The 12353-nt window shown below is 42.2% G+C and overlaps 1 protein-coding gene across 3 annotated transcripts in view; it reads left to right on the forward strand.

Moving 5' to 3' along the window:
• Positions 1–12353, forward strand: part of SOX6 (SRY-box transcription factor 6) — a 596389-nt gene that overhangs the window by 551583 nt on the left and 32453 nt on the right. For all 3 annotated transcript variants that reach the window (XM_080816117.1, XM_080816115.1, XM_080816116.1), the window contains exon 13: positions 2941–3049. In XM_080816117.1, coding sequence (XP_080672243.1) covers positions 2941–3049 — 109 coding nt within the window. The remainder of the gene's footprint in view (positions 1–2940; positions 3050–12353) is intronic.

Genomic DNA, 12353 nt, shown 5'->3' on the forward strand with positions numbered 1-12353 from the left:
TGTGACTGACAATGCATAAGTAAGCGTCTGATCACATCACTGCATGTAAAATGCACCTTGTGCCGTCAACATGAGGATTGGGGAATGTTCCTAGGGGGGGTTGAGATTCAATTAACATTGAGCTATTTTGCTTACATCTCCAAAATATCTTACTCGGGAGACGTGTGCATTGTGAGAGCTGGTTCAAGTGAGTGGAAAAATCTGGAGCGAAGAACTTGCCTCCCGCTGTCTGTATTTGGTGGATATAGGGGAATACCCATTGGCACTTACTGGCCGGAAGTTGAAGCCTCTTGGAACTGAAGGATCTCTGAACGAATCTCTGTGCTCATGTCCACGTCCTGTATCTGCCAGGCTCATGTTGCACCTCCCAAGCTTAGCCCAGCTGCCTGGAGCTAACTTGTAGACATCAGGCCCTCTTATCTTATGGTTCTGTGGCTGGCAAATAAATATTCTGAGCTATTCTTTGAAGAAGGAAATCTTCTGGGAGACTAGGTAGAAATGTATATGAAAGGGCATGGCTTTGCAGGGTCCTTCTTTAATCTCAAACACAAGTGCTTAATATTACCAAATATAAAAGGCAGCCCACTGCCCAAAACAATTTTTATCATTGATTTATTTTTCTGCCTGTTTAACAAGTGTTTCATGGGATATTCTTCCTTGACTTCTACTCTGTCAAAATATTGATATTTTATAAGGAAAGTGTCTCTGCAGAAGAATGTTTTTTTTCAATGAAGTCAGAAAAATGTATGACTTCAAAGACACTGTGAATGTGTTGTTGAATGTTCTGAATGTTTTTTGTTATGATTAAAAACAAGCTGATAATACTGAATTGTGAGTGCACTTCATTTTTTATAAAAGAAAAGATATTATCATCATGTAAGCTTTGTTGTCTTAGGATTTTACAAACCATGGCATGTAATTTTCCCTCTTCTCCTTCCTTGTCAAAATATTGATATTCTTTCAGGAACTTTATTTTTTTTTACCGAGAATATTTTCCGGTAAAATCAAAGAGAATGAATGACTAGAAAGATACTTGAAATATGCATATTGATAGGTAGCACGGTCTGTTGATTTTCAGAGAAAGTTGTTTTTCCCCCCATGAAAATACAGCTAAAGGTTGTTCTTCCAAGAAGATTGCAGGTGTCACATCAAAACTCCTTTTGCATTTAACATAGGGAAAGCATTCACATGCAAATATTTGAAATGCGAAACAATGTGATAAAACAAAGGTTGAATATTTTGCTTTCCCTGGTACTACTCATCTTCACTTTAATTCTTTTTCTTTATATCATGACAACCAAAAGTGCTACTCCAAAATAGAAATTGGCTGATTAAAAGCAGCTGTCCTCCCCCCCAACAATGTGTGAAACTCCCACATGGCTTGTGGTTGCTTTCTGTTGTGGCCTGCATCTGGGTTAATTTGTTCTTGTGCAGTGGTGTTTTCACATCAGAAGATATTGGGGAACCATGCCTAATTTGCTTTTTATTTTCATTCTGTTTTTTATAAGTGTCGTATTTCAGAGGTTTGCCCATAGCCCACTATTGTAACTGGTTAGTATTACCCAGTTGGGGAAATTCATGATTATGATTTTGTTGCAAACCTTTCATAGACATGGTGCTAGATGAAAGCAAGGTTTATGCTGTGTTTTCTTCCAACGCAGATTTCCACATATTCCACGATGAAGGGGGAACTGGAAGACTTCCTGCACAATTTGACTGATGGGAATTAATTATAGAAATATAATGATATTCAAAAATAATCATATTAGAAAGCACAAATGTAGTGGGACTGTACAAATGAGACACAGCCTCTATCAAGTAATTGTATGTTTGCTCTTTAAGAATATTTCCAAGTTTCTAAACATCTTACAGAAGAGAACACTCACAGAGTGTTTCCGTCTAATGCCGAACATGCTCAGTACAGAACTAGGTCATTGAACAATAGACCGAACAGCAATCAGCACTCTCCTGCTGCATAATGCATTAAGTATAACATGCAGAAACCATTCCCGGAGCTGGAAGCTGCTATTTCATGTCTGTAAATTCAAGCTGACATGACATTTAATATTGTTTCATAGTAATGAACAACAAGGTTTCATTCATTCATAAGCACCACACAAAGCCAAGTTTGAGTCTGGAGAGTAGCGAGGAGGCGAGAAGGGGACACGCGCTGTGTTTTTGCAGACAAGAACAGCATCTTAGTGACGGTCAGTGAGCCCTTGGCTACTGATCCAGAGAGCTGCAGAGGGAGAGTTCAATGTGCTATTTCAGGCTCCTTCTCCTAGAAGAGCTGGTTAACAAGCATAACATCTTTGAGTTTCCCTCCTATAGCGCGGCAGGAGATTTTCACTTTCCTCACTCAATGGCTGGGCGAGGAGTAATCTCCTTTTTACTTCCTGGGGAAGTTCCAGTGGCAGCTCCCAAGCAGAATAAGAGCATCAGTGCCATCATCTCCTCTGGCTGCTTTGAAACATTTGTTTTTGAAATCCTCTTGCCTAAAATTATGATTATTGGTATTTTCCCAAGAACACCAATGCGAACTGTGATCTCTAATTGAGAAAATTCCTCTCCCGTTAACTAGCAGTAGATTTTAATGGGGATTGTTCTTTCAAGTTTTGCAGTTCAGGCTCAAACCTTTCACGTGCATTCCTTTTAGACTCCTGGAGCAAATCCCAGTGAGAGAAGATGCGCAGTGCTGCCCGGCGGGCTTCCTGACACCATTTTCCTTTCCTTGCAGGTACTTTGCTTTAGACGCGGTCAGCGCTATGGGTGCCGCCATCAGGCTTTAGCAGAGCCTTCCTGAGAGCCTTTCTGAACCTACAGTTGGTCAGAAACAATGTTTGTAAATCCAAATCTTGCCATAAAAGCGAGATAGAAACTGGAAGGAAAAAGTGGCTGCTTCGGAAGCTAGAATAAGCCTCTGATTATTCTTTCCTCTAGGAAAGAACACGCTTTGAGAATTTGGGGCCCCAGTTAACAGGAAAGTCAAGTGAAGATGGCAAGCTGGGCCCAGGTGTCATCGATCTTACGCGGCCAGAAGATGCAGAGGGTGAGTAGCTTTTCCCTAGCTCTTTTCTGCTGCTCTGGGAGGTTGGGACAGTGCAACGGAGTTAGCTCTAGGACCTTCTACGGTCTTTCCTGAGACTACCGGCTGGATTTTTTTGGCAAAGCAGAAGAAATGCGGGCCTCCGTTATATATTAGAGCTGAGAACATTAAGAGGTAGCTGGATTCTATATTACTGAACATACAGCTGTTCAAGGACTTCAAGGTGCCACTTTCCAGTTGCTTAATAAAAGGGCCCTCTGCATTCCAGTGAGTAACAGAATCCTGTGTGTCATCATCCATGTCGCTGAATTCTTGCTAAAAAAGGACTAACATACAAAGGAGGATTTTTTTTAACCCTAAATCAAGTGAGTCCCAGGTGCAGTCAAACCATTTTGGGAACTCAATGATGATTTGCAGCAGATCTGGCATAAAATTAATTGCTTGGGCAAGGCCCAGCCTGTGCCCGAGCACTAAGCGTTACTAAAATCTTTGGAAAGTCTGGGTGGAAAGACCAGCTTCACTCTCAGTGGGTTTACCCACAGCACTATCAATGCCTGTCCACTTGTCTTCCCTTTTTGTTTGTTTGTTTTAAATGCACAAGCAGCAAATCAGCAGAAATTGCTCCCCAGAGGCTGGGTGCAATTTATGAGTTAGGTCAGCACTTCAGTAAGTAATGTTGCCTGGTTATTTACTGTGTCCTCACAGAGTAGGGACTGGTTTTCCCGTTAGCTGTTCCTTTGGCAGAGTCCCTCCCACCAGTCAGGGAAGATTAATTTGTTCTCTTCAGAGTAACACAATACTTCAACCAACTTGGGTCCCAGATGAAGTTCTTTAGCTTGAGGAGAAGAATCTTACCATTATCCTCTTCACTGGCAGAATTTCTTCCAGGACCCTAATCCCCTGAAAACACACGGAGACATTTCATAGCCACATCTGAACTGGGCCTGGCTTCTGTTGAAAGCTTGGGGCTTTCAGCAGTTCAGCAGTCCGTGGCATGAGCGCTAAAAGATGGACAGCGTCAAACATTAGGAAGCAGGGGCGCCTGGGTGGCTCAGTGGGTTAAAGCCTCTGCCTTCGGCTCAGGTCATGACCTCGGGGTCCTGGGATCAAGCCCCGCATCAGGCTCTCTGCTCAGCGGGGAGCCTGCTTCCCCCTACACCTCTCTCTGCCTACTTGTGATTGCTGCCTGTCAAATAAATAAATAAAGTCTTAAAAAAAAATTAGGAAGCACTTCAGAGTTTCCAGAAGGCAGGTTTTTTAAATACCAAATAGGAGAGACTGATGTTTAATGATAGTTTTGGGGACAAGGTGTTAAATTCTGATCGGTACATGTGTGGGGTCTGGGGGAAGGACAGGGAAGAGGAAGAGAAAAGAAGGAGGAGGAAGGGAGGGATAAAGAGGACTCAAAACCAGATATACACTCACTGACTTTTGTGAAGAATGGGTACCAAGAGCACAACTGATATTTTATAGGTGGTTAGAAGTATAGGTTTTTTTTCATGAGGATTGAGGTTCCTTGGTCTCGGGGACCAGTTATTCAGGTCTGGCCTGTCTCAATTCTGTTGCAAGGTCATACCACAGAGTACCCAAGTGTTTGACTGAACACTGTGAAATAATATTTTTCATCACTTTGGAGGTTTCAGTCTGTTCATTTTTCCATAGACTAGGAGGTATAGCGTTCTATCACCTTACCGTGTTCTAGAAGTTCTCTTAATCTGTCATCCTTCCTTCTTCATTGGGTTTCTTTTTTTTTAGATTTTTATTTATTTATTTGACAGAGAGAGAGATCACAAGCAGACGGCGGGTGGGGGGGGGGGAAGCAGGCTCCCTGCTGAGCAGAGAGCCCGATGTGAGGCTCGATCCCAGGACCCTGGGATCATGACCCGAGCCGAAGGCAGAGGCTTTAACCCACTGAGCCACCCAGGCGCCCTTCATTGGGTTTCTTAACTGTATAATGGCTCTACACATGGTCAGTACCCTCTCAATAATGCTAATGTTTTCGTTACTGATAACAAGGACTCGGTAAATTAAAAAGCATGATCAGAGTTACTAACCATTGTGAAAGGAGAAAATGAAAACCTTAACTGTAGGGAAACATATTGTATAGAAATATTTTTGGAAGTTCTGTTGAATACCCAGATCATCAGGATTCAGACCATTTTCCTGGCTACTTTGGTTTCTGTTCCTGTTGTTTGTTTGTTAGCAAATATTTTTGAAGCCCTTACCTGTCAGAGACCGTGCTAAGGTTTTACACCTATTTCTTCACATAAACCTTCCACAACTCTGTAAAGTTATTATTTCTTCTCCACTTTCCAGATGAGAATGTTAAAGGTGAGAGAAATCAAGTAACTTGCCACCAGTCACCTAGCGAGTTGGGGTAGAGCTGAGAGTTGAGAACCCAGGCTCCCGAGCCCCGTGCTTTACTGCAGGCCGTGTAAACACAGATAAATACATGGTGCCTTCACTTTTCTGAACAAACTCCTTGTGACCTTCCTCAATATGACCCATTTCCTCTCCCTAAATATAGCAAGTCATGCCATACCCCAGCTCTCGTGTTACTCGGTCACACAGAGCAGCAGTGCCTGGTGAGTGTAATAGTAGAAGGGCTGTAGTGGCCCAGGAGCTTAAGGAGCGTGTGAAAACCTCCCTTCAGAAGCTTGCCCAGAGTTGCCATTGAGACCTCATGTGCTTTGCGGGACTGTGAGTTCATGAATGGAGTCAAGTTACTCGCTCTCGGATGGACAGAAGCGCACTGCCTTTGTGAGGACGGCTGGGATGGGCAGCAGCCTTCTGCTGACTTCGGGATATTTGCTGGCGTCTTCTCAAGTAAGAGCTGATTGCAAAGCCTGCTGGGGTTACAGTTCCTATTAAAGTCAGAGCAGATAGCAGGTACACATGATACTTCTCTCTACTTCGCTCCTTCGCATTTCCCTTAACAGGAAGAGTAGGCAGGGACTACGATAAAAGAATAACTATGACTTATAAGCTCCTTCCGTCAGCTTATGGTCTAAACAAAACAGAACAAAATAAAACATTACTTAAGTGTCAATCATGTGCCAGAACTAGACACTAGATAGACCAAGGGAAGCAAAACAGATATGTTCCTGACCTCTTGGAGTTTAAAGTCTAGTGAAGGAAGACAGAAATTTGAAAGGGAAATATCTACAGACAGGCAGGCATAATTACCACTGAGAAAAGTGCTAAAAAGATCAAGACTTCGTTGTGCCCCATAGAGATTCAGAGTGAAAGCTACTTAGGTCAGCTCAGTTGGCCGGTGAGTCCTGCAGCTCTAGCCTGGCACGTCACCTCTTCTCAGTCCACATGTGATCATCTCCATGTTTCCTCTGGCTTGGCACGGCAATTAAAATGTTTTCGTCAGCTTTACTGAGATAGAATTGATATATAACAGCATAAATTTCAGGTGTATTATGTGATGGCTTGGTACCCATGCATATTAGGAGATGATTACCACAATAAAGTTAGTTAATACATCTATCACTTACATAATCTTCTCTTTTTTATGAGAAAATTTAAGATCTACCTTCTTAGCAACTTTCAAATATATAAAGCAGTATTGTTAATTATAGTCCCCATGCTGTGCCTTGGCGCCCCACAGCTTATCCATCTTAAAACTGGATGTTTATATACTCTTTGACTAACTTCTCTCCCCTTTCCTCCCTCCCCCTAATCCCTAGAAATCACCATTCTACTCTGTTTCTGAGTTTGCCGTTTTTAGATTCCACAGTGAGACCGTACAGTATTCTTTGTCTTTCTTGGTCTGACTTATTTCACTTTGCATAATGTCTTCAGGGCCCACCCATGTTGTTGCAAATGGCAGGACTGTCTTCTTGTTTGTGGATCAGTAATATTCATCTATGAAACTCCTTCAAGAGGTGTGTGTGTGTTTGTGTGTTTGTGTGTAGATATATACAGAGAGAGAGAAAGAAAATGTGATTACACACACACACACACACACACACACATACACACACACACACACACTCATCCATCAATGTACACTTTGGTTGTCTCCATGTCTTAGCTATTGCGAATAAGGCACAACAGTCATCTTAAAGGGCTGTGCTGTCCTCCCACTTGCACCCCGTCCTGCTGTGAGGCTTCTGAAGACACTGAAGTACGTCAGCTTAGGAGATGAGGGCCTGTTCCAGCTGGGCTTCCCAGGAAAATATCTGCCAGTCGTGAAAATGCCAATATCACTTAGTAAGCAACTTGCGGACCTGCTTCGCAGCTCTGAGCATGGAGGCAGCAAGGGAAAGGTCACCCAAAGAGGCAGCTGTGCATGTGTATTAAACACTCATCAAAATCAAATGACAAAACCATAAGCCAGGAAAACAGAAATTAAAAATATAAAAGGCAAATGCCTTCAAAATTTTATTTTTAAAGTCCAGCTGTTATTTGGCTTGAATATGACAAGACAGCATTTCTTGTTCACCATGATATTTATAAAACTACAAATTCATTGGTGCTGGGGGCTTAGGAAACATGTGTAAGGTCTTGTTATACTTTGAAGCAGTTGAAGGCTTACTGTGTACCGAACACCCAAAATGTGTTAGCCCCTATGTGGGACATGGAAGGAAGAGAGGACTCGATTAGTCATCTGTCACCATGTATTAAGAATGATGAACAGCTGTATGGACTCCTCACATGGCATTTCCCCTCTCCTTGTCATCCTCTGGCAAGAGTGTGATGCTTCCCCCAACTCTCCTAATTTCAAGGTTGCAAACCAGAGTGGGAAGGGCACTGGCCCAGTTGTTGGGAGGTTTGGATTAAGGCTCTTTTACTAAAGGATGGCAAACGAGTGACTAATGCCTCCTTATCTCTCAAAAGAGAGGTTCTGGATTCCATTACCTCTAAGGCCCCTTCCAATTCCAAGACTGGACACGGAGTGTGTGCTCCTTATAGGAAAAGTGATTTGGGCACAATAGCTTCTGCTTAGTTTTTTCTCAGAGAAATGAAAGAGGAGAACAGTACCTTTGAGAGGATATTTGTGCCACTTGTTGCATCCAGTTTTCAGGTCCCTTGAACTTTGCTTTTTATTAAGGAGACATTCTCTCCGGTAGTAATTCCCAGTTGCCTTTCACGGATGGGTCCTCTCCTTCTCTTCTCCCAGCGATAACAGTTGTGGCTTGCTTCTTTTTCATATTCTTTCTATCCTGTTTCTTCTCCCTCACACCTGGGATCTCTAAAGAAATATTTTATTTTTTTCTCTGTTTTGTAGAATATGGGGTAAGAAGACATTTTCCTAAGACTTCTTTTAATACCCAAGGATCAGAGGGAGGCTGCACCTCATTTTGATGCAGAGAATAGTGGGATATGAGCTCTGAAAGTGATTATCATTGGCCAGACTTCTGGACCCTGGGCTGAAACCGTGGTGATGTGTTGTCTGTCCTCCATGTATTAAAAATTTGCATTGATTTGATTGGAAATAGATACGTGCACCAAGAACAGTCCCTTTTCGAACTGTTGCTCTCAGAGTCCCAGATTTGCTTAGAAGAGTTTTATAGATTTGCACTGAATTGTGAATTGGATCCCAGCCAACACGGACTTCACCCTCCTGAAAGCTTTATTTTTGGGTGAGCTTCTGATTGCTTCTACACTTTATACCTCAGGTTAGCTCTATTATTGTCAACTTAAGCTCTCTGGTTGTAGACAAATAAGAGAGACCGCAACTTTTCCTTTTTTTCCCCTTAAAAATACACCACTTAATATTAACATTATTAGTAACATTAATATTATTTTCTCATAAAAATTCTGTTTACCCTTGGATTCACACTTTCCGAAGTCTGTGGAGCTTCTTTCATTCCCTTTCCCCTCCCTGGATCCTTTTTCCTGATGGGAAGGGAAGATTGATGTGAAGATACACAGCTTATTCAAGGCAGCACAGGGAAGCTATAGTGTAACCTGGTGTGGAGTTTAAGGGCTACAACGACTTATACTTTGGGATGTGAAAGCCATTATTCGTTCAAGCCCACTGCGCTACAGTGCATTGCACTGCCACATTTAGATTCCCAGAATTGGAATAAAGGAGAGACATCACCAAATTTACAGTTCCAGCCCAGAAATCCCTTCTTATATCCCTGACAAGTGGTCACCTCACTTCTGTTCAAATGCATCTCCTTGTCTATTAACAGAAAACTGACTACTTCTTGAGAAGCTCGTTCTGATTCTAATGGTTAATTCTTTGTTCTTGGTAGCCAGAATTTGTTTCTGCTTCCTTGTAACTTCTAGTCACTGGTTCTAGTCTGACTTCTGGGTTCCAAAAAAAATAAAGCTGTTTCTCCGCATGACACTCCTCCAGATGTTTGCTCAAGGACGAGGGGGTTTACATTCCAGTTGCTCCACTCTTGGCCGGTCCCTTTCTTTCCGTGAATTTTTGCATCTGTGACTGAAGAAGTTGGTCCAGGTGATTTCTAGTTGACGGCTTTTTAACTGTCTTATTGTACTGCCCTATAATTGAAATCACTTCCCTTTAAGTCAACTAGAATGTAACGAGTATCAATTAAGAACCACACCATCTTTTAAAGGAATAAAATTGTTCTAGAAATATACTATCTCTATAATGAGATGTCTTTGCCCAAAAAGGAATCCAAATACTAGAGTATATATCAGGCATAAAAAGATGGGAAATTGTACATATTAAAAGAAAAGATGGAGGTAAATCCGAAGAGAGCACTAACCAGAGCTGTGCTGTGGGCTTATGGGTCTGACTATGGAGTCAGCCTAAGACGGTGTTTCCAGGGATCTTAGAAGAAGGGATAGGCAAAGCAGTTTCTATGGAACCAGCAGGCTGGGGTCCGAAGCCAGGATTAGCAACCAGGGAGGCCCATGAGGACTGAGTAACAGCCACGGGCTGGGAGATAAGCCGAGTTCACCAAGCCCTTGGCTCCGGACTAACTCTGTTGTATGAGTATCACAAAAATGTATTTTACTGTGGATATAAACAGTTTTAGAGGAGCCTGTGCACCAGTTTATATCAGCACTATATATAAAGTGCCGCTCTCTTAAACAAGCAAATAAACTTCTCTTAAAGAAATATATTTGCTGTGTCTTAAAAGCTCCCAAATAACTTTTAATGTTGGTGGAAAACAATTTCCATTGAACTCTCCAAGTGATGGATTGTCCTGATGGGGCAGGAGAGTGAAATGTCAAGATTCTTGTATAACTCCATCCCCTAATATTCCATAAAGGGAGCTCAACCTGCTTCTCAGAGTTGCTTAAGCTAGGAAGCCTGAGGAGCTTTCCTCCCTTTACTGAGGAACCTAGCCCTGGCCAAGAGCTGGTCTCTCATTGGGCTGGCTTCTCCTCTAAAGAAGTGTCAGGGACAATGCATATAACCACTGTGTGTGCACATACACACACACACAAACACACACATACACTAGCTAATTTTCTGACTGAATATCATCTACCCTAGGGGGGAAAAATGCTTGTCTGTGCTATTACTGAATCACATAGAAGTACTTCCCCAACTTGTCTGAGAAACTGGGCCACAAAAGATTAACATCTACCATGAAAATTAGATTCGAGATAAGAGCAGCCTGCGTATGCTCCCAGTGGGACTTCAGAATCAGTACCACGTTGGTCTTCTTCACATGTTCCAACACATTAGAGCAAACCCTGGCTGATAGAGGTCTATCTGCCATGTTCGGACTGACTATGTAGCTCTTGGGGTATGGACCCTGGCTGGGTTACCTGTCCCAGAGTCATCCTGTCTTGGCAGCAAGGGCCGTTTTACTTGCTGCCTACAGGCCAGTGAATTCAGCCCAACCTCAGCCTGGTGGGACTTAAAGAGCATCTGGCCAATTTGGAGTGCCTTTTAAATTCTTTCTGCTTAAGGTCAGGACTGGATTTGAGATCAACTTTCTCCCTCCCTTCCCCCAGTTGGTCCTTTCCTCTTTTTCAAGTTCTGATAACTGTGCTTCTAACTTACTTCAAAAAGTTGATAACCACTTAGCTCTTTCTCATTTTTTTGTTACCGACTTAATCTTTTTTTTAACTAACATATTTTTATTTTTCAATATCTCCTTCTTTTATATTCATGATCTCACTTTACTTGGCTTGTCTACGACTGTTCGCTTGTGCCACTGCCTGCCATTTCGTACTCTAGCGGTGGTTCTCTGTAGACTGAATTGCTGACGATGATAGCCAAACCTTTCCAATCAGGATCCATCCGTACTTCAGGGGCCCCCAATCTTCAGTTTTATTCCCATGTTCTTGTTACAATGTACTGATTATCTCTTATGTGCACAGCACATATGGGCATGGCAGGAAGGATTTTTGTAAAGATGGACTGCACTATATTCTCCAAGAGCTAGTAATGTGGTTGGGATTATAACAGCAACATATAGAAAACAAAGCAACTGAGGGGGTTACGTGTGCAGGTCTGTCATTAAGGAACCAGAAAAAAACGTGCTGTTTATAAAAGGAAGCTACAGTGCCTTTGGACAGCAATGACTGTGGCAGGCCTGATAGAAATACAGCTGGAGATAAGCTTAGGTTTGGATGAGCAGAGAGAAGTGGAAGAACTTTCTGTTAGGGAATAATCCAGGCAGACGCCCGAATGGTAAAGCACACAGACACGTGTAAAGAAGTTCCAGAAGGGAAGCATCACCTTTCTGACCCTTGTGTTCCCCACCAAGCCCAGTAAAAGCCTCACATACATTTGTACTCAGTAAATATTTGTGGAATTGAACGTGTCATGGAAATATCTGGGTTCCATATTGGGATGGCCTTGAATGCCAGGCTCAAAAGTTTGGACTTTGCCACCAGATAGGCATTAACATTTAATTGTTCAAGATTGACTTAGATTATAGAGGTTAAAAATAATGGAAAAGCAGTAGTTAGTTTAGTCTGGGAGATCTGTTAGTCTCTTTATTCCTCTGTTCTGTTTTATAGCCTTTTGAGGGGAGGCAATTCAATGAGTATCCTTTCTTATAACATTATCAGAGACTGAGTAGGAGTCAGGAGGGTTTTCATCCAAGTCATATTAAAAATACTTCTTTTCTTCCTGGCTGTATTGTTCATTTAAGTGTGATTTCACCTTGTCCGAGGTTGACTGACGGATGTTTTACAGATCTCTCCTGTACTTTTGCCTCTCATTAGTGGAGAGTGGTTCTTTCAATTGTTTTTGTTCAGTAACTACTTACCTGTAGACATGATGCCCCATATTAGGTCTTGGTACCAGAGGGAAGCGAGTGTGTAAGAATCCATGGGTATTTGCATTATACTGTAGACTGTTACATTTAGGAGGAGGCTGTAAAAACTAACTCTGAACTAAAACTTAATA

The sequence above is a fragment of the Martes martes genome, assembly GCF_963455335.1.
Source record: "Martes martes genome assembly, chromosome: 10".
Lineage (NCBI taxonomy): Eukaryota > Metazoa > Chordata > Mammalia > Carnivora > Mustelidae > Martes > Martes martes.